A 22,965-nucleotide genomic window follows, 5' to 3' on the forward strand; every position below is an offset into this window, starting at 1 on the left:
TCCTGCAAAACATGCCCGTTTCAGTGAAACTCCCCCTTTCTTTGAGGACAATTGTTCTAACTCTGTCAGTTCTAATTAATCCTTGCTCACAATATCCTAGCATGACATGTTATGGGACTGAGCCATGTTTAATTGTTCACTCATCAAATGCAAGTTACCAAAAGCATTTAAAGTAGGTAGAATAACAACTAGTGAATAATATGAACAAATAGCATAGCAGCTTTTTAGCTGATGACCACGACATCCAACCTAATAGAGATTGTTCTGATTGCAGTTGTCTTACACAAAAACTTAGCTTCTAGCTTTTAGCTGGTTGAAGCCTGTCAATTCAGTAAGGCTCCTGGGGAGGGGCGGGAACTACCCACAGACACTGCTGGCAGGGTTGGCAGCAGCCAGCGGCGATAGGGGACCACCCGCACACGCCGCCAGCAGTGTCAGCAGCAAGGGGGAGGAGGGTGGCAAGCAGCAACCACCCGCAGGTGCTGCCAGCAGTGTCAGTGATGCTTCTTGCAGGGGGTGCAACGCCAATCTCAGGGGGTGCACATGCACCCGCATGCACCCCCTACACACGCCCCTACATCACCAATGGCAGTAACATTGCATAGCGTGAACTGTGATGTGACACTACTGCACAAGAGTAACAAGCTGCTGCACAGTGTACGGGGATGCTACTGCACAGTTGTTATTGAGCAGTCATTTCGGACTTGGGTATGCAAGTCCGAAATGACTGCTCAATAACAACTGTGCAGTCAGCATCTCATGTAGGTGTAGCCACTGAGGATCATACCTGGTTGCTGTTAATGCCTTCTATGGGAAGGGATTTTCCATTCAGGAGCAGCTGGCCGAGTATTTTGTCTGCTTTTTGTAGTTTTCATTAATGGTGAAAGGAAATGAATCACTGATTCAGCTTTGCCATCTGACGAGCTTGGGGATGTGATAAGACTGGATTCCCATTCTTGGCTAAATTGCCTGCAGTCACAGCAAATAAATTGGGCTCCAGCTCCAATTTAAAAAGCTCCAGTTCAGGGTGCTATGCCTGCTGAAAGGTTTTCTTGCTTTGTCTGTTGTGGTTGCTGTGGTAGTGGCTGACACTGCCTACAAGAGTCTAAAATAGCGCTTAGTAATGAGGTACCTTGATGCAACAGGCCTGCTCCCCGGTCTGAGAATGCCGTCTCTTTTCTGCCTTGCCTGAATTTCCTCAGGTATCTAACTTCCTTTGTCACGTTGAGCCAGTGTGCAGCCTCTCTGACTTTCCAGGGACAGGCGTCTCTTCCACAATGGTCCAGCGAATTGAGCAGTTTTTCTGTTATCCATCTGGGAATTATCACACATGATTCACCTGCCAGTCCTATTTTGCACGTTCAGTTCCTCACAACTGTGCAAGCATTCCCCAGGGCTTTTCCCAGGAATGTCTCAGCCATCCAGACAAGATGACAGACATGAAGACTTGTAAATCTCTTGCCTCAGATGTAGTGTTCCACAAAAAAAAAATTCCATGAATTTTTCAGGGTTTATCTTCCAGGCATAAAAACTGGGTTGAAATTGGGATAAAAGGAAGAAAAGAAAAAAAATTGGTTTAAATTGGGGAAAATAATAACATTTTGTGGGGGAGAGGGGCTGAGCATGTGCCCCTCCTGGGCAGGAGAGTCTGCGGGAGGGAGGGGCGGAGGGGAACCTGTCATCCCCAGCCCCACACCGTCCAGGGGGTCTGGGACAGGGGGCCCAGGGTGGGGCCAGCCTCAGCTGCGCTGCCGGGCTGGAGGGGACAGAGCCCCCGGGACCCCCGCGCCCACCCCACCAGGCACTGCCCAGCTGGAGCGGGGAACAGGACAGAATTGGGGGGGAGCAGGGAAAGGGGGAGCAGGGAAGGGGTGGCAGCTCCCACTGCTGCACAGGTCCCAGGAGGCACCTTCAGGTGTAACCATCGCCTGTATCACTTTTTAGGGTCAGGTCATAGCCCTTGTGTGCAGTGTTTCCCTCAAAAACACGGTGAAAATGCAGTTGTCATTAGATTGATTTCCCTGGTTCTTTATAAAAGATGAGGGTGCGGGCACGGTCTGTGATCATGCTATTTAGTGTGCAGACATGAGGATCACTGCAGTCAAGTTTGCCTATGTCTGTATCAAGATGCAATTTTGCCCATTGTCAGTTTGATTCCACATGGTGTTCACAACCAACTATATCTACTTATTGGTGTCAAGAGTGTGGTGGGGTGGTTGCTTTCCTGATCCAACATCACTTACCAGTATCTGGCTTTCACCAATATTAGGACTGCAGCCACATTAGTATTTCTTTAGGTGAAGAATCTTAGATAGTGTTTTCTGGCTCTTCATGTTCCCTCTGGCTACCGTGCGACTGATCCAGCTTGGAAAATGTGCTAATACATTGAACTTGGGTATCTGACTTTAGCAATGATTGTGCCATTTTTTATTTGCTCCAGTTTTCTCTCTCAGTATGTGATGGGTACTCTGCAAGGCAGGTGCTGTACTGACAGAATCGTTTTGTCCAGTGCCAGTTGTAACACGCCTAAAAGACAACCCAGTTCTTCCACCGTATCATTGAAATCTTCTTAGCAGCTTTGCTGCAGGGATGACATTGTATATAACTAACTGCTTTGGATATGTCTTGCTTTGTCACTTGTATGAATCATTTGTCTCAGGCTCAGCCTTAGTTATGAAGTTCACTCTGTTCAGGTGAGAGTTGTACTTTCTGTGGCTTTTACCTGACATTTCAGACTTAGGTTGTCGGCTTCTAATTTAGAGTGCACCATTGCTTAACTTTTAATTTTGTTTTGCTTGGCTGCAACTTTGCTTTTGACTCTTGCATGATGTTTAGGAAGTTGCTAATGCTGCATTCTGGACATGCCTACACATGCATTTATGCCAGCTTAAAGTTACTGTGCAGTAAACTGGTATAGGCCGGCATCTGGGACTAAATTTAATCCCAGGTCAGAACAGCCTGCCATGTGCCTGTGTGGCCACCAGGGGAAGCTCCAGCCCCTGGCCACAGGGCTGCCAGCACTTAGGACTAACTTTAGTCTCAAGTTGAAGCCAAGGGAGGCAGCCAGCCAGGAACCCTGGGGCTAGGCTCAGGCTGGCACCCTAGTGGCTGGGCAGACCCAGCAGGGAGGCCCCCTGGGTTACTGCGCAGCAAAGCGTCTACATGTGCATTACTACACAGTAACTAATCAGGCATAAATTTGATACCTGCATCATGCAGGTATCAAAATTTACACTGAGGTCAGCATGAGTCACCATATTTACTGTGCAATACAGGTGTGCATGTGTAGACACGTACCCATACTGCACAGTAATTTTGGTTACTGCACAGCAAATGCGTCTCTGTTTTGTGTATTTATCTTCCTTGTCTGTGTCCTGTGCTAGATGCGAACACAAAGGAGCTAGCCTGAGCTTTACAAACAATTTATTTTGCTGTTTTGCACTGCATTAATGTCACATGCATGCAAAATCTCATCTTAGGAGTCACTGCTTATTTCCTCAATAGGGTGCACTCTTTTATTTTGTTGTGTCAGCAAATTGTAACACTTACCAATTTTTATTAAACTAAAAAGATCCTATTCATAGTGTCCTGAAGTTATGATCAGGAGGCTCACACCAACTTCAGATGGTCCCTGTCCCAAAGAGCTTACAATCTAAGCATACAAGAGACAACATGTGGCTACAGATAAACCAACATGATGATACTGGTCCACTTGATGGGCAGCAAGCTAGGTAAACCAGAAGAAAAATGGTGTTAAGTTCCTGTAGGCATCGTGACTAAGACATCATGAGTGGGGCCTTAGAGAACAGAGAGTCAGTTTCATAAGCCATTTTATTTTTTATAGGCAGACAAGTTTCTTTGGGTAAATCCAATATCTTTTATTAGACCAACACAAATAAGTTGCCTATAAGTTCATCACGGGGGCACAGAAGGGAATTGGTGAGTATTTATTCACCAAGGCGCCTCCAAGGGGTTACAAGAAATAATGGCCACAAGCTAGCAGAGAGCAGATTTAGATTGGACATTAGGAAGAACTTCTTCACAGTTTGAGTGGCCAGGGTCTGGAACGGGCTCCCAAAGGAGGTGGTGCTCTCCCCTACCCTGGGGGTCTTCAAGAGGAGGTTAGATGAGTATCTAGCTGGGGTCATCTAGACCCAGCACTCTTTCCTGCTTATGCAGGGGGTCGGACTCGATGATCTATTGAGATCCCTTCCAACCCTAACATCTATGAATCTATGAAATAGTTGGAAATATTCTTCTTTGCAAGCTTTCGGGTACAAATAGCATTAGTCAGGCTGAGAAAGTGTCTGCAGTTGGTCTGTGCTCTTCCTGGATGGAATAGTAAAGAAGCTAGAAGCCAGTATGCATGCGAGAAAGAAAGTCAGTGAAAATGTAAACTGAGTTAATCTACGACTGAGAGACAGGTGGGGGGAAGGTGAATGAATATAGTTGGTAAATAATAGAGAAGTTCCCTGGGGAGTCGGATGTTAGGCAGGTTATAATGCGTCATAAATCCAATCTCTATATTTAACCCGTGATTTTTTGTATCCAGTAGGTTGATGAAGTGAAGTTCGTAGGCTTGTCTGTGAAAGGGGTTTTGTAAATTCCCTTTGAGGATCAGGACTGAGAGACTGGAGAGAGAGTGGTTTTCTTGTGAGAAATGTGCCCCCACCGGTAATTGGGTATTCTTGCCTTTGATAGATTTTTGGTGTGTGTTCATTCTGGCGCGCAGTTGTTGTTTGGTTTCTCCTACATATTTTCCAACAGGGCATTTGGTGCGCTGGATGAGACACATAACATTTCTGGAGGTGCAGCTGTAAGATCCAGGAATGCTGATAGTTCTGTTGTGGGATGTAGTCATTGTGGGGGGGTGGAGATGTGTTGGCAGGTTTTACATTTCTTGTCATGGCACGGTCTGGATCCATTTGGTGTATTTTGGGCTGTAGGAAGTTTGCTTCTGGTGATGAGGTAGGTGAGGTTTCGTGCTTGTTTAAAAGCTGGGATGGGTAGTTCTGGGAAAATCTCTAAGAATTGGGTCTTCTTTTAGTATGGGTTGCAGCTGTTTCAGGATTCTCCATATAGGGTCCAGTTAGGGATATGTCATAACCAGTGGTGTGAGATTCATGGGGGTTTTCCTTCTGTACTCCAGCAGTTCTTCACATGGTATCCAAGGGACTCTGTGAAAAGTGTGATCTCTATCTGGAGGAGCGTCTTTGGTGAGTGAAAGCCCTTTTGAGATTTGTGAGGTGACGATCACGGGCGTTCTCAGTGCAAAGTCAGTGGTATCAGATGGCTTGGCTGAACATTACAGCTTTCTTGGTGTATTTAGGGTGATCGCTGATTCTGTGCAGATACGCATGTTGGTCCATGGGTTTCTTGTATGTGGCCCCCAGGTCTGCCTTTACATTATCTTTGCTGCATCTGCTATTTGCCGTAGAATGAAACTGGCTGTAATTTTTCTTGTTTTCTTACTTTCCCTCCTGCTATTTAGTGAATTCTGTGTTTCCACTACGTTGCCCATATCTTATCATCTCAACAGCATGCTTGGTCTCATTGTGTACCCTTTCTTCCAGCCCTGTTGCGCTCTTACAGTTTTCCTATTATGTTTGAAGAATGTCAACTAGCTGAACATCCCCCTCTATGCTCACCTGCTCAGCACAGGAATCCAGTTAGAGACTATGATTATCATTCAGTTTTTCTCTCCCTACCTGCAGGAGTCTTCTCACTACTAGATTTTATCCTTGCATACGTCTCTCTTCATCAAGGAATTTCTACAGAAGGTTCCTATAAATACTATCTTACTACAGCACCTCCTATTGGAAGCTGCTTTAGACACCCCAGCTGCAGTAATGCATATCAACAGGACAATAGGCAGCCGAGCTGTTGTAGTAAAATGGCATTGTTTCAGGACACTTTGCTTCATACTAATGAGTCGTCAAAAACATCGTATAATCATAGAAACGTAGGGCTGGGAGAGCGCTCCGGAGGTGATCTCATCTTACCCCTAGCTCAAGGGAAGAACATCCCTATCTAAATCAACCCATACAGGTATTCATCTATTCCTAAAACCAAAAAAACCAACACTGTTGCACAACTACAAGGCACATTGCCCCCAAACACCAAGAATGCATTAACCTACCACCGGTAAAGCAGGGGGATGAGGGCACTGTCAACGACTCGCTGCTGCTAGGGTAAATACACTTGAGAGATCCTCTGGTTGCAAGGCAGTGATCTTCAAAGGCTTTTTAGCTACAACTTGGGAAAAAAAAGATACGGAGTCTTGGTTTGGGCCCATCCCTAGGATGAAATAAAGAGGCCTAAAAGCTGAAGGTAAAGGTAGCAGAACCTTCTGTGAAAGTCCTATTGCATTGTCAGATCCATCTTGCTTGTAATACTGGATTAGTCTGTATGGGACACAAGCTAATGCTTATGCCAGGGGTTCTCGACCTTTTTAGATGATTCAAGGCATCATCTAAAAAGGAAAAAGGTACCCTTCAGAAAATGACAGCACTTAATTTTCACACTTTCTTTTTACTACAGAAAAGTATTAGGGCAGTTTTTCTGTTGCAAAGAACTAAAAAAGACAGTAACTATGGAATACTCCGAAATTTCTGGATTTATCTTGTGAATCATGTTTGTAAACCTAACACTGCTAACATTGCATGGCATCCCATGGCACCCTTGAAAGATCTCCTGGCACCCCAGGGTGCTATGGCACCCTAGGCGAGAATCACCAACTTACACTTCCTAGCAAGCATGATTTAATTGCTTCTGTGCAGCAGAGCCTGCACCTCTGCAAGGGCAAAAGATGTGACCAACGGTTGTACCATGTGCTAGCAAACCAGGAGATATGGGTTCTCTTCCCAGCTTTGCTTTGAGTATCCTGTATAACTTTGGGTTTGTCACTTAACTCCTGCCCCTCAGTTACCCCTCTTTTAAAAGGCAAGCACTTGTCTATGTCTGTAGGGAGGTTGCAAGGTTTAATTCACTGCCAGTTGGAAAATGCTGAGATTCCCCTTTAACAACACAGCAGCAACCCTATCTTTCAAGAAATGTTCTCTTTTTTTTCATCACTTACTCTGACTTAAAGCTGTTCCAAATGGCCAGAAATGTATCTCTGTATCTCAGTTGAAACCACTGCAGTGCAACGCACCCCTGCTCCACTGCTGGGACACGTATTCCAGGCCTATTCAGAGGAATACAATTCATCCCCTCAGCCCCAGGCAGTGCATCTATGAGCTCTCTTATTAAAGAGCTTTTCTATCCCAAGCAGTGGCCCTGCAGCTGGAACAGGCCATTTGGAACACCTTTAAGTCAGAGCAATTAATGAAAACCAGCTTAGGCCTTAAAGGATTTGCTGTTCAGGAACATTCAAGCAGTCAGAATACCCCAGTCTGGAAAGAAATGAGATCAGACCAAGGACAATAACAGAGCTAATAAAAAGGGCCCAATTATATTGTGGCTGGAATGGGAATCAATATTGGATCTCTGCACGGGGCCTCAGCTGATATAGCTAAACCAGCTGTGATGCAACCCTTCCTATGGACATGCTGTACACAAAGCCCGGTTTTATCAGATCATAGTAGGAGCATAGAGGAGGCAAGATCCTCACTCACTCTAAGCCTGCCGTTCCAAACAGCCCTATGCCTAGAAAAGGTCTCTGCTTTCTCCTGGGGCCACACTACCAGTGCTTTTCTTGCTGTCTGCAGCTTGCTCGCTCTGGCACGCATCCCTCTCCACCAATGAATTCCAGCCCCTGTTGCACGGGGTTTCTACTGTTTCAGCTATTCCTAACAAAAGGAACATTTAATTATTTCTCCCTTTAGTCTGACTAGAAAGCAAGTAGCTCAACTCTCACATTTGTAGAATCTCAAGGCTGTGAGGGACCCCAAAGTAATCTAAGCCCACCCCCCACCCAAACGCAGGAGTCATCACCATTTCTAAACCAAAATGAGATTCTAACCCGTGACTTCACCCACCCCAGGGAAACAACTCATCACTGGGCTGCTGCTGAATCTGCCAAAAGCTTTTAGTAGCATTGGCTGCCCTTTGATCAAAGACATACTATAAACCATGTGAATTCCAGCACAGGGTACCATGTTTCAGAAAGCACATGTTGCCATCTAAATGGCTTATTTTCAGATTTAAAGAGATAAATGTATCCATCTCAATCAGCTGAATTGTGCATTGCTGTCAGAGAGCAGCCTTGGAAGACAGAAATGAAAGCCCCTAGCAAAGGAAATGGCTTAACATTATTCTCATGAAAAAATGTGATTTGGTAGCTTTGCTTCTGGCTTACTGACAAATTCATCACTTCTCTCTTCTCAAACTTCACCCATTCCACAAGGAAGGAAAACTTAATTTAAACTGAACATTTTTCCAGGAAGTGGTTCAATGGCTCATCTACAATTGTCAAAAGCCAAATCAGCTCAACTGTTTATCCATGTCTTTCTCCTTTCCTGTGCTACGCGTGTGCATGAAGCTCTTCTGCTTGTACATCCGCCTCCTGTTCGGTCAGACTCTGAATGCCAAATTCTCAGGACTGCATGCGACTGTTTTCCTAAATCACTTCTACAGTGCAGACAAGCCCTCAATAACTAATGTCTAAGTTAAAGACTGACCACTGGTCCAGAGGAGAAGGGTCTTGCATTGCATTCCCAGTCCAACCATTGTGCTCATCAAGCTTCTTGTCGATAGAGTAAGGAGAGAATTCGGGTTAGACTGTCCAGACTCCCCATCCATTTGAATATGTTAATGTTTTTTCCTTTAAAAGAGTCTCACAGACTGCACAGGAACTTCAGACATCTTTACACATGATCCTGGATAAGTGAAAAAGAGGGAGGTTAATTAAAGCCGCTCTCTCTTTCTCTCGAGCCACTCTAATTCAAATGCCCACAGCGTCTCATGTATTTAGTATCCCGTGCTTCAAAACGGTGGTGGGGCGCTGTAACTAAAGCATGTTCGACAAGCTTTTGTTAGAGCACCCCCAACGCCATTTTGAAACGTGACGCCGAGGCTGCTGGAACATTTTAATTTGAATGCTCCAACAGACTAATCGAGCCTACTTGATTACTCAAGCCTGCTTAATCGAGTCTACTCTGAAGGGTCCTAATTAAAGCAGGCATCGGGCATGTGCATAGGTGCGCTTCAGGAATACGTCCTATACCTTCAGACCAGAACTTAGGCAGCTGTCTCAGGTGTGGCCCTCTTTCACTTAGTTTTCAGCATGTGGGCACTCTCATTAACATCAATGGCAGTACTCAGATTTAATTACCTTTCAACATTGACGGCTAAAATGCTGCCCAAATTCATGCCACTCAGAACAGGATGCTCAGGGACATAGTAAACAGAACATTTAGCTGAATATAACACATTAGCTGAATATAATTTATTCAGATAAACAAGGCTATCTGGTATAATTCACTTCCCACCACCCAACCCCCACATCCTCCCAACATGCCTGCTTCAAGATTTTTTTTCATGCATTAGTGTAATAGTGTGACCTAACAATTCAGACTATTCCAGCTTTTGAGGCTTATAATAATTTTTTAACCCTGTTACTTTGGGGTCAAATTGCAGGGTTCTGGATTTATTCCCCAATAGCTTTGATATTACATTGGCAGTTTAAGCACAAATAAGTATACTGCTTTATACCTTTTAAACGCTCTCCATTAACACAACTGTAAAATCTCTTATAAAGTAGGAATATATTTGCATCTCACTTCCCACCTGTAAAACAGGGATAATACACAGCAACTGGCAGAGGTAAGATTACTACTTGGAGGTCTTTAATTCCTTGCCAGGTCTCAGTTAAGTTGCTGCTGTTTCCTTGCAGAGCCAGTGGGAAGAGAGTTTGTCCGTCTCTCAAATCTGCAGCTACATTGCCAGCTTTGCTCGTGCCATGCCTGTTACTGGTGGAGGGGATGGAAGAGATGATAGATAAACAAGTTCTATTTGCTTGGGACAAGTCTGTCGAGCCAACAGTAAGAAAACACCCCAAGGGCCCTTTATCCAGTTCCCATGAAGACAGAAGTCTGCAATTAGTTTCAGTAGGAACAGAAACAGCACCCCACCTCCATTTTTCTTAGCGCCACTTCAATCTGCAATCTATGAAAACGGAGCTTGTATATTGCTAATAAACCTGTTATAAGACACAAGCGCTCCGTCTGTGTTCCTCATCACCAGCCTGTGCAGGTAGGTCAGTCTGTAAAGGTCAGACAGAGGCCCAGATCGGCTCTCTAGCAGCTCAGCTGGCCCTGCCAGGCTTGCTCTGACAGGGTTTAGGAATCACCACTTCTGACAATGGAAACAGATACTCCAAGGTGCCATTTTGCACTAATCTAAGTGTCTCAATTTTTCTGTTCTAATATTACAGTTAAAAGGGACATAGGCACAACTTAAACTGAATTCAGCATCTGTCAAGCACAGGGGCACAACTACAAAGCATGCAAAGGTGTGACCTGCTACTGGGCATATTGTATTTTCTCTATGCAATATGAATTTTTAAATGAGTTTTAAACACTTACGATACTAATTACAGCAGCGCATGATCCTCTACAGTGCTTGTCTTCCTACAGTTGCAGCAGGAAAAATTCTGCTTCCAATTTCTGAAGGCTCAAGTACAATATAACTTGAACACAATCTTGATTTCTCTTGGTGTTGCTGCTAGATAGTAAGAGTTCATCTGCAGTGTACAAAGGCATACTGCCATCTTCCGTTTATATAGTGCAACAGAAAAAATAGATCTAGTAGCAGGAGTTGCCATAGCCACTGATTTCAGTACAACCATTAATGAGAAATGTGTGGGTCAATAGCCTTTAGTCTAATCTTCCCAGATAGACATGCCTCAACTGTGCATGAAGTTGGATGTACCTGGATGACAGAGTTGCAGGGACAGGTCATCAGAAAGCACTGACTGGTCATCAATACAAACACGTTTGGTTTGGCTTCCAATTTTGCTCATTAGATCTTACATTCTTTGTTCCAAGGGAAGAAGTGAGGCAGGATAACTAAAATTAGCGGTTATTTTTACTGTCAGAATTGGCTGTTAATTAACATGCACACATATGCATAATCAGCACCACCTTATGTCTACTTCTGTTAAATAGGGCTACTCTAGAGTAAGGTACTACCAGGTGCAAAGAGAAATGGTAAAATTTGGTGATAAGTAAACACCAGCACTGGGTGCATGTGTCTAGCTTTATCCCTTACGACAAAGTGATTTATCCAAGCCCCTGTGGGTTATCAAGTGCCATTTCAGACCAGGTCTTACCAGGAGCACCATGTGGTACGGCACAGACACCTGCGCTAGCTCAGGTATTGGAAACACTCTAGCCACGGTAGCCAGGAGCTTTGTGTAGGCTAATTTATACTCCCAGACCTAGCTTGTACCACAGTGGGGAGTGCAGACATAACTCAAAGTCTGCCTACTAGTTATTTAAACGTATATCAAGCATGACATATCCAAAAACAAGCATTCACACGTCTGTTTATTATTTCAAAAGTACAATATATACATAATGTATAGTGATGTCTTAAACTTCATTTATACAGAAACAAATATCTACAAAGTTAATCAAATCAAGAGTCACTATGTGTATATTCATACAACATACATACATATATTGGAAGATTAAACATGGTTTTACCATCAGAACACAAAGTGGGTAAGTAAATAACCCCTTCCATTTTGGAAAATACCTAATACCACTCTCCACCATCTGTGACAGCTGGAAATTCTTTATTTGGCGAAGTTTTCAACTCTTCAACAGGCCTGGAAAGTCTGACTTTTAGCGCCACCTATTGGTAAGAAATCAGAGCTGTGCAATAGTAAAAAAAAGAAAAGTTCTGAAGAGGAGCCTCTTCCCCACACCATAAATAAGGCCTGTACCTTTGTGAACCTCCTCGCAGAGCATGGTGGCCTATACAGGTAGAGATTTAACAGTTAAGATCAAATGGGAAGTTGAGGTCTGAATTCTCCAGTAGGAACACAGCAAGAACAATTATGATGCAACACAGACATGTTTAAAAGGTTGACACTTTGAACAGACCTGGATTAGAACATTTTTGGGGAATGTACGCCAGATCTCACTGCTTTCAGAAGACTATGTGAAGTAAGAGTCTCTATTAAGTGGGTATAATAAGAAAACCATCACCAGGGTCTAGGATATCCAGGGGAGCCACTAGCTTTTTAGAACACATTTGAGGCCTTTCCATGACAGGGAAAGGTCAGCAGAGTTTCTGTAGGAAGTGTGGCCTGTACTTCCGGATGTGGGATATACACATTACAAAAGAATGATATATTCAGAAGTGGGTGAAGCATTCTGTAGGATGTAAATAGCCAAAGGCTTCTGGCTTAGACTCCTATTTTCAAGAAGAGCCTTCAAGGTTGTGTGTCCCACTTTGGTAATTTTCAATGAGAAATGGACAGTCGTTTCAGACTCTTGAAAATAGAAGCCCCAACTTACTAGGGACACTTAGGTTTAAAATACTTAACTATTAAAATACATAATAGTTTTAAGACTATTACTTAATAAGAATAAATTTATCCTACTTCTTCATGACCCTCACAGAAGTATACCTCAAAACCTTGTAATGTAAACCATTATGTTCCCGAAGTAAGGATTAAGCAGAACCACTGATGCGTAGGACTTGGGGGCTGGCTGTCTACAGTCACGACTTTCCTCTGTGATTTAAACTATTCCCTTACTAAAGCAGCAGTGTTCTTGTTTCAACTCTTTTTTATAGGATGCATTCGTGTTCCTTGAACCAAGTGAAGCCATCTATCTGACTCTTGATCTGTACCCTGAAAACAAAAGCAGTCACTGACAACATTCATAAGGATAACACATTTTTCCAGTCATTAGCATCTTCTTGCATAAGAGAAAACAGACATGAGTACAGTCAAGAAAAACTTCTTATGTAAGACCAAAGATGTGCCTATGTGAAGATGTCAAGACGTTTCCCCTCTGTGGCTTTATTTCTAACATCTTGGTCTATTTAAATTGAAGGTGGTGAATGATAGGAGGTTTTGGCTGCTTATGCAAACGACATACACAAGCAAAGATAAAAAACCCCTAGAATTGTAGAGTCACAGACAGAAAGCAGCATTTTTAAGCAAGACAAAAGGATAACTAGTGTGCTAAAATAATTTAAGAAGTGTAATGGAGTGATGTCAAGAAGCACTACGAAGAATTTCCGCACTATCATTGCACTTATCCCATCTGCATCACATTTCTTCATTTATATTAAACAGCTGAAGAACATACATTAAACGGTTATAGGTACTATATGGAGTGAGCTTATTTCCAAAATCTAAAATATGGGAATCAGTTTAATACAGGAAAATAAGCCAAACAGGCATATAAGTATAAAAATGCAAAACAAACAAGAGCTAAGCTATGTTTGGACACACAACCTTTATTCCTGAATACTGTCTCAGAGGGCCTAAAATTCAGTTGTACAAACTTACCTTGCCCCTCAGGCGATATCCTGGCATTCTTGAACGAAACAGTAAAACTCACTGATTTCATAATGAGCCAGGATTTCACCTCAGGAGGCTAGCTTTCACTGCCCCATACCCACTTTCCCATCACAAACATTCAGAGTGTGGACAGACAACGAACAACAAGTTCAAAGGGAGCAGGGACTTACTGGCTATTCTAGGATAATTAGCCATTTGTCTGCTCTTACTCTGCAGTAAGCACAAGTTAAATCAGGGAAACTTAAACCTGTTTTGTTCCAAGGTAAGTTTCTCCAGTATAACATTAACTTACTGTGGAGTAAGAGTGGACAACGTTACCGTATGCCAGCTGCTCCAGGGGAAGCCGCTGCCCTCTTTGCCTTGCTGTCCTGAACAGTTTGTCTGTATACGCGCAGCAGATACAGTCCTGAGGCTGGGCTGGCTAAGGGTCACAACAAAATTGCAGAACTGCTCTCACTGCCCCTGGAATTTGGGAAAGAAGACATCCCCCAGCATTAAGGGTTGAGGGGCCACATGACCCTCTCCTTATTGGAAATCATTAGCTCTTTACTACCTCTATTGTTGGGGAGTAAAAACGCCAGCTACTCAGGAGCAACCCTAAACAACAAGCTGAGCCTGATTTTGTAAATATGTATGTGCATGCTCATCTCTAACCAGCGGGGCAGTCTCACTAACTGATTCACATCAATCAAATCAAGTACTTTGGGGTAAAATCTTCTACTGCTTAAGTGACACTGAGGCTTCTGAAAATGGAAGTTAGGTGCTTTAAGCCACTTAGATGCTTTAGTAAGTTTTACCCTGTGTTTTGACACAACCAGGGATCAATTCTGCAAATGACACAAGTGGGGAGGAGGGTAGAAAATTTGGGTTTGTTTTTTCATCATTAAAAAAGCTGTCCTTTCAAATTTAAATAACTAATACGTAAAGGGTTTTTATTGTACATGAGCACTAAGTGCAAATATGTAATACAGTATATACTTCATATATTTATACGATGAACTGGTCTGGCTCTGAATTTTGATCAAGCAAGCACTAAATGTATAAAAATATACATTTACTGCAGGAGTGGAGCTACTCCAGTCCAGGTAAATTACTTTTCCTGATGCTAAGCTGCATGAGTATAACATTGAGACTCAACTTTTAAAGTTGTCACTGCAGGGCTAGCTTCCCATCACCCTGTCAAAGCAGGATGGAGGTATCCCCTGGAATCTTACCCCGTGTCATTCTGACAGTTTAATACTTCACACATCAGTAAAGTTCAAGATCTGGCACAGATTTCTGTGCTGCAGTTACAGTTCAGCCAATAAGCTGCAACTCACCACTTAACACACACCTCATGTCTCACCTCGATCTTACTGGCTGGCCTATACTTATAACTAATGTGACAAACACAACGTGCTCAGAAATTTTTTTTTTTAATTAATTGGTTATCTTGGACTGGGGGAGAGAAGATTTGATACACATAGCAAACAACCCATACTTTAAAAATTATGCTAATTACACTGAAGGTCTGGAAAAACTTATTTTATAAAACTAAATTACCTGAGTTCAAAATTATTTAAATGTATGCACCTAACCATTTGTGCAATCTGAGTTTATATCAACTAAACTTGCCAAATAACTGCAGCAGAAACAAAAGTTTTTCATTCTTCAATTTCTAGCTGGCTTTAAAAAAACAAGAAGCAGGTCAATTCATTTTAAATACCCAAGCTATTAAACTTTTTTTCCGAATGGTAATTTATGGAATACCATGTCCTTAATTTAAAAAACAAAAAAAAAACACAAAGCTTTAGAACAAAACCTCTCTCATGCATACATTAAAACTACTTAATCAACTTAAATATCAGAAACATTTATAGAGGGTAGGGAAGAATCTGTCTGAAAGCCCTTGAAGCTCAGCAGCACTGGATCTGTCCAACAGCAAAAAAAAAAAATCAGTTTAATTTTTTTTTGAAGCTCCATTATTAGCAGACTATTTAATTGCACAGGGCAGAAATTAAAATCTCATTGAAACTTACTCTACATGTAGTATACACCGCAAAGCATTTGGATGTCGTTTCAGAGTACAGTTCAACAGAAGAACGTAGTGTATAGTGAAGCTCAGCAATGCCTTTGGCTAACATCAAACAGGCAAAACAACCCGAGTCTACAGACCCCTTCTCTTGAGAAAGCGAACAGCTTGCATACTTAAAAGCTTTGCAAGATTGGATCTTTGAACTGTTGCACACTCAATTTCCAGGAGAAGCTTAAGTTGACAGCCTGTAGCACCTGCCTTTTCTGCATCTTTGTTCTGGTCTTTCCATAAAAACTCTAGTTACGTTTGCTTCATCCTCCGTTCCAGTTCATGCTGGTGTTTAATGAGCCGTTCTATTTCTGTTCCAAGTGTCTGAAGGTTCTCCTGTGAAGAAAGGATAGGGAAGGAAAGGCAAACATTAGTGAGTGTAATACTTGCTCGCAAATTTAAAAATTACTATTTAAAACAAAGTTAAAGACTTGGGTTTATTGCTCTCTGAAAATGCCCCGTTTGTGCCCAACATGGAAAAATTGGAAGAGTAAAGCCCCCGTCAATAATGAATCCGATGCCAGGGAGGATAAAGTCGTTTCCTCAGATTTCAAGATTCCACTAGGCTTCTCTAGAAGCTATTGCTTCAGTTCAAAGCTCAAACTAATAAATATGTAAAAACACACTTATGAAATAAGACAGGCAGCACTTTCAAGATGCGTTACCTACTAGTTGGTTATGAGCCTAGTAAGACGCATACTCAATCTTCATAGTTATGCATACAAAATTAAAATGCTGACCTGTACAGAAATCAGGTGGCATGACCTATCTGAGTATACTTTCTCTGCCCTTCAGTGCTGTCTCGTTTGGTAGTCTGCATCTATTTAAGGCAGTTGGTATTAGAGAACTGCAAACGAAAGGCCTAGGTACTCACTTTTAGTGTTATGTTCTTCAGTAAAGTATCCTCTAGCACAGCCTGGAGTTTCCTGTTGATCTCTAAAGAGAGTTCTAATGTGAGCCCGCTGTCGGCAGGGTGAGACGTGTACAGAGACGCCATGATCCCACCACGCCTGCTCAAATGAACTTTGTTAAAGTCAGAGGCCTCTGAGGACAAGGTTCCAGCTTCTTCTCGCAGAATGTAACTCTGAATAATCCTGGAGAAAATGAGGACAGATATCACAATGCACTGCAACTGCAGAGACTGACTTCTGCTCCAAATATTAGCTTGTTTCAGGGAGACTTAAACTATATCTAGGTTGAAGAAAATGACGTGTCTGTAAACCTGATGAGCAAAACCATGGTTGATATAAGTGCCCCAGCTCAGAAAGGTGTTTCAGATGAGGGGAAGGACTTTGACAACGAAGCCCATTTCTAGCTACAAATGCATCAACAGTGAATAATCAGCCAACATAACAGTTTGTAGGGCTCACCCATAAGAAGAAACTTGAGCAAAATCCTGTCCCTAACTGCAGTCACTAACAGATCTCCTACTGACTTACATGGGGTCAGGATTTCGCCCCAAGCACTCCTAGTGACAAAACCCAAGCCCAGGACTGAAGGCTTTCACTTCAGCAAAGGACCAAAGAGCACACAAGATTTGTACTTTTAACTGTTCTTGGAGACATAGCTTGACTACGGTCTAAAGCAATTCCAGAAAGCATCTCTCTGTCAGTTTTATTTGCACAAAAAAACAACTAAAGGAGATGTGACAAAGCTTCCAAGCAGATAAACGTCACAACTTGAATTCAACATTTACATTATGAAACAACTCTTAGTAATACATTCCTACTGTTTGTCCACAGGATCGCTACCTCGTTCAGTGCAGGGGATGTACCTGTGCTGGGAAGGAATCAATCAGAGCCGTGGAAAGGAGACTGCCTGGAAGACCTTTACATCAATAATGCTAGAAGGGGAGCAGCAAATGATGCAGGGGATGACAGAAAGAGAAAGGATGGGCTCATGCTTAAATCGGTTAGATGCCCACCTGGAGATGTGGATTCTGCCCATGCCTCTGTCACACAGGTCAGTCACTTAAACTAAACTTTTCAAAGATGTTACCAATTGTTCGCGCCTCGTTTTCTAGTTCACAACTTGAGACCTGAGAGTTCGAATTTCAGCAGTGCTGAGAGCTCCTACCCGACTGAGGTAAAAAAAATGCGCTTCAAGTCTTAGGTGTGCTACACGGTGTTGACTATTCTGAGAAAGTACGGATCTGGGGAAGACACCCAACCAGAAATCCTCGGTGCCTCTGTCTGCCACCTACAGAATGATGAATACCATCCCACTCCCATCTCAGACACGCAGAGATGTATCCTAAAAGTGTCAAGCACTCAGATATCCTAATGATACATGCCATAGGAAAACCCATGAGGAAATAGCAATAATTCTGTCTTCAGAGGACAGTGTGAATAGCGTACACTAAATGGCCAGACACAGAACAACATACTGAGAACAAAACCTATTAAGCAACTGTTCATTCACTAAGTTGCTATCCATTGGTTCAGAGACCAGTTTGCTCTGACTCAGATCAGGAATTACTGCCCTAAGGTTACTGAGTATGCACAATTAATAGACAGAATCCCTACCGCAGAGAGCTTACAATCATTTGAGGCACCAATATAATAAATGGGCGTATTTCATAAGGGATCAGTTTAACAGCAAAAAGCAATTCCCCAGAAAAAAGACAGCACATATAACTTCTTCCACTCTATGACCAGCTATAACTGAACTGGGCAACCCCACAGGAAAAGCCTACCCTGTAAGCAGCACCATAACCAGAGCTCAGTATATCACACTCTTAAGTATATGCCTTTAGATCTGATATTTTTTACAATATATATCAAATATTATCTGTTATTTTTACTGTACACAAAGGCCCCCACTAGGAATTATGCAAGAGGCAAGAATTTTTGTGGGGGATATCTTTTATTGGACCAAGTGCATGGGTAGAATAGACCTAGGCAAGCATTCAGGTATAACAGCAGTTCGCAAATCTGCAGAAATCCCAGCCCAATGAATTAAAAAATTAAATCCCAATGAATTAAAAACAAAGTAAATGGACCATGATAGCGATCCACAACCTCCTAGTTGGTCACTTTTTCTAGAACTGTTTTACAATAGTAAGGTAAAAACTATGATCTTTGAGGTACACTGTGGCTGCAGCTATCTTATCCTAACTTTTCTCTGTTTTAAGCCAATTAATTGTCTTACATAAGATTCAAAGTCACAATGCAGCAGCCAAGCACCAAAGACCATATGATTCCAGTGGGGTACATACTTGGTTTTTTTCCTGATTTCCTCCACCAGTTGCTTAATGTGATCCTCCATGAACTCCATCTTTTCATTTTTCCGAGCATGAGCCTTCTGTAGCCTGACTATCCTCTCAATCAGGATAGCCTTGTCCACTTCTGGGAAGTTATCCACAGCTACTGAAGAGCCAGTATTCTCAGGCGACCTATCTTCATTGCTGCTTCGAGCATTAAGGGAACCTGCCAATGCAGTCATGTGCTCATTAAAGAATTCCAAAGTAGAAAATAAAGTATTTCTGTTCCACCCAGCTCCACATACACCATCCAATAAATCACTACCATTTGCAGCAGCCCTGGACTTTGATTAAATACTGTTTTCACAGAATGCTGATCTCATTTAGGCATTACTGGGTTTGCCTGTCCACTGTATTCATATAATTTTAATGCATCTGTTCAGAAAGTGGTAAAACTCCTTACGATGAGCACAACTGTACTGATGTAAAGGATATATTTATATCTCCATAAATGTATTACTGGTGTTATTGCCCCAGCAGGAGGGGCTGACTGGTTTTACCTTCATAAGGTTCTAAACTGATATAGTTAAAGCTTTATGAAACTTCAGCGTAGACCAGCAAATCTCCAACACGAGTGTCCCAAACTTAGCCTCTTCCTACTTAATGACAGAAGGGATCCTGAAAAGCTCTGAGGCAACTTTAAAAACAGTGGGGAGAGTAAAAAGAAAAAAGGCTCAATACAGCAAATCCACATGCTGACAGAACATGTAATTTTTTATATAAATCAACCTAATTTAATACTATCTGTTACTGATCAAATAAATTAATGCCTAGATGCTGAAGGCAAAAAATTATCTTAGCGCTAAAAATAATAAAACAATGTTCTGCATAAGTACACTAGGCCTTTAAGGGGTGTAGGTTGTAGCCGTGTTGGTCTAAGGACATAGGCAGACAAGGTTCTTTGGGTGAATCTGATATCTTTTGTTAGACCAACTTAAATAGCTGGAAAACAATTATTAAGCAAGCTTTCGGGTTCAAAAACCCTTCGTCAGGCTAAGGAAGTTTCTGCAGTTGGTGTGTGCTCTTCCTGGATGGAATGAAAAGTAAACCAGCCCAGCCCCTGGCTTCTTTACTCTTCATTCCATCCAGGAAGAGCGCACACCAACTGCAGAAACTTCCTTAGCCTGACGACGGGCTTTTGAACCCGAAAGCTTGCTTAATAATTGTTTTCCAACTATTTAAGTTGGTCTAATAAAAGATATCAGATTCACCCAAAGAACCTTGTCTGCCTAGGCCTTTAAGTGCATTAACTGATTTACCATTTACCCAGTATCAAATATCAAACCACGTTGGAGCCAACCGCTAATATCTCTTTTGACTAAGTTTAAGGAAATCATCTAAGAGCCCCTCTAGACTTTCAGGTAAAGGCGCAGTAGGATCGGAGGCGTGATCCACACATGCCTGGCAGGAGCTGTGATTATGGGATCTAGCATCAGATCCAATTACACCTTACTGCCAGTGCAGGGGGAGCCCAAGATCGCAATTGCGGGCCCCTCCTGCACCAACAAGTAGCAAGCTTCTGCAGCTGTGAGCCCGACACCAAGGAGACTCACAACTGCAGCAGCGTCCCGTGCCAGCTGCAGGGCTCACAGCCAGGGCAATGTGTGGTACATCCCTGTGGCTGGGAGCCCTATCAGCTAACAGGGATCCCAGCCATGCAGGACCTGGCCACACACTGAATTAATGGTGTGACAAGACCAAGCCACAAAGTTGTTACACATTTTTTGTGGAATAATTTTGCAACTTATCTTTTATTAGACCAACTGCTATTGGTCCTTGTTTTATCATCCCATTAACTGAATGTATTGTTGGGTCACACACAGTTTAACATGAAGTTAACTAGTTATTCACGCCTTAAGTGTAATGTGTAATTTGGGGTCTAAGGTATTTTTAAACATCAATGCAATAAAAACTGAAAAAAGTAGGAGCAAGCTCTCATGGTTATTGTTTAATTCTTGTAATCAAAGCATATGGCTACACTTATATTGAGAGGCCTAGGTATTGTGTTCTCAGCCATAATAGTATCCCATGGCAGTGAATTTCACAGGTAAATTATGCAACAAGTAAAAATGGAGCCGTTTCAAACTGCACATATTTCCAGATACTTTATAGTGGCAGGTACTGCACTTCTCAGGTCTATGTACCGAGACACAAAAAAAGAAGGGAGGGGGAAGGAGACAAGAGACCAAACTTTAAACAGACCTGAGGGCTTTCATCGGGCAAATGGGTGCAATACTGTATCTCTGAGTATTTACAGGAGACTATTTTGTTAAAACAGTAAAAACTTCAAACCACTATTTAAGTTACCTGATGAGCTAGAACGACTTCCCATGCTGCTGACTTCTTTATCATAACTACCATTTTCAATCTGTTCCAGTTTTCTTCGTGCTAACAGTAAAAGATGATGAGGGTTACCAAAATGAGGATAAACCTTAACCCAACACAGTATATAGCTTCCAACTTTTAGAGAAATTCAGGCATTTTTCAAAATACTAGTGCCTGAACCCTTTTGAGAAAAAGTAGGGTCTAACATTTATTAGTTTGTTCTGCCCCAGCTCTGGGTGAGAAAAGAATTCCATGTACTACACAGTCTTGGAACAATGACACATACTATTGATCCAACATGCTTTTTAAATAACTAATGAAGGACATAACACAGCTCTGTTCTATGGAATCAGTGTTATCCTAGTTGTCATTGTTCCTGGTAGCTGACAGCCAAGTTTGTTCCTCCCAGGAGCTGAATGATGCTACAGTAAAAAGGGGAAAATGCATGTGAAGAGGAAAGGTTCATACACGCATACACAAGGGAAACAGAATTCCCTCTTGCACAATATGAAGACGAGACAAAAGCTGTGTTTCCATGCAAACTCCAAATGCACATGTGATTATCATCAAACTGCATTCGGAACGGATGCAATTCTGAACTATTAATGTTTTTCACTTACTTTGCACACAAATTATTCACCAGTCTTCCTACAACCATAATTAAACTGATAAAGCTCTTTGATAAAAATCAAACAATAAATGCCACAAACAATCCCAGCTCCAGTAAGGGCTTAGGAAAACGTTGGCAGGTTCTGAACACACAATATAGCAGAATTCAGATAAACCAAATTTACCCAGAAGAATATCACAACTGGTATAACCAGGGAAGGTAAAAATCCAAGAGTTTGTGTGTGCTTGTTGTAAGATGGCTGTGTTACATGGGGTTTATTTACTTTAAGGCAAACCTATTTCAAATTGTGCAATCATGATTTACTGTTGATGAGGTGCAAACAGTGTTCTTTAGCAATGAATGGAGAGAGCCAGAACCCCTCTCTACCAGCATGGGGGGGAGGGACCATATTAGCACGCACACTACTGTTTGGAGCTGGAAAAAATTTCAACCTTGCTGAAGTTGTTTGGTGAGATCTTTAAGATTTGCTGTGTGCTTCCGCTTTTGAGTAACCAGCTCATCCTTTAGTTCATCCACTTGGGTATTCAGCACTGTTAGCTCTTTCTGTCGAGAATCTAACTCCGTCTGCAAGGCCAGGACCTCATGTCTGCGCAGCTCTTCCTCCTTCTGCAATTTATTGGTCTGAATTTACAATGTTAAAAAAAAGACAAATAAAAACCAGAAGTAACCATCTGCTTAACAAAAACAACACATTCACTTACACTGCACCTGCCTTCTATCCAAGGATCTTGCACTCTTTTATATCACAATTAAGATCAACATCACCACTGTGGAAGGGTGCCATGACTAGGGTTACCGTACATCCATATTTTCCCAAGCATGTCCTCTTTTTGGATCATCTGATCTCCATCCAGGTGGTTTTTTGAAATCTGAACCAGTGTCTGAGATTTTGCTCTGTTCCACTAGCAGGAGCAGGGGAAGGGCGATTGAAGACAGGGGGCACCATGTGCGTGTTTGTGCCTGTGTCGGGGGGGGGGCAGGTGCTTGGTGGTGCTGGGGGAAGCTGTCCAGGTGCTGGGGCAGGGTAGGGGGGAGGTGGGGAGGCACCTGCCCCACCAGCAAGGGAAGGGGATGGGGGCCCTTCAGGGGCAGCAGGGAGCTCCGTGGCTGGGCTGGTGGCACCAGGGCTGGGGCTTGTGCTTGGGGGGGGGGGGGCAGGAAATGCCAGGGCAGCCCGGGGAGGGGGGGAGGAGGGGGCAGGG

At 42.7% G+C, this 22,965-nt stretch overlaps 2 protein-coding genes across 6 annotated transcripts in view; one reads left to right on the forward strand and one right to left on the reverse strand.

Annotated features, from left to right (window-relative positions):
• ADRB1 (adrenoceptor beta 1) overlaps positions 1-18,746 on the forward strand; it is a 65,401-nt gene extending 46,655 nt beyond the window's left edge. The window contains exon 3 of the mRNA XM_025192144.1: positions 17,288-18,746. The gene's annotated coding sequence lies outside the window, so the exon portion shown is untranslated. The remainder of the gene's footprint in view (positions 1-17,287) is intronic.
• The window catches only part of CCDC186 (coiled-coil domain containing 186), a 46,894-nt gene continuing 36,964 nt past the window's right edge, over positions 13,036-22,965 (reverse strand). For 4 of the 5 annotated variants that reach the window (XM_025192142.1, XM_006035937.3, XM_014525833.2 and 1 more), the window contains 5 exons: positions 22,195-22,384; positions 21,115-21,195; positions 18,763-18,973; positions 16,420-16,639; positions 13,036-15,881 (listed from right to left, as the gene is read on the reverse strand). In XM_025192142.1, coding sequence (XP_025047927.1) covers positions 15,798-15,881; positions 16,420-16,639; positions 18,763-18,973; positions 21,115-21,195; positions 22,195-22,384 — 786 coding nt within the window. In that variant the 3' untranslated portion in view covers positions 13,036-15,797. The remainder of the gene's footprint in view (positions 15,882-16,419; positions 16,640-18,762; positions 18,974-21,114; positions 21,196-22,194; positions 22,385-22,965) is intronic. The other variant, XR_001358949.2, reaches the window with a different exon arrangement.

This window comes from Alligator sinensis, unplaced genomic scaffold (assembly GCF_000455745.1).
Source record: "Alligator sinensis unplaced genomic scaffold, ASM45574v1 scaffold1026_1, whole genome shotgun sequence".
NCBI classification, from domain to species: Eukaryota; Metazoa; Chordata; order Crocodylia; family Alligatoridae; genus Alligator; species Alligator sinensis.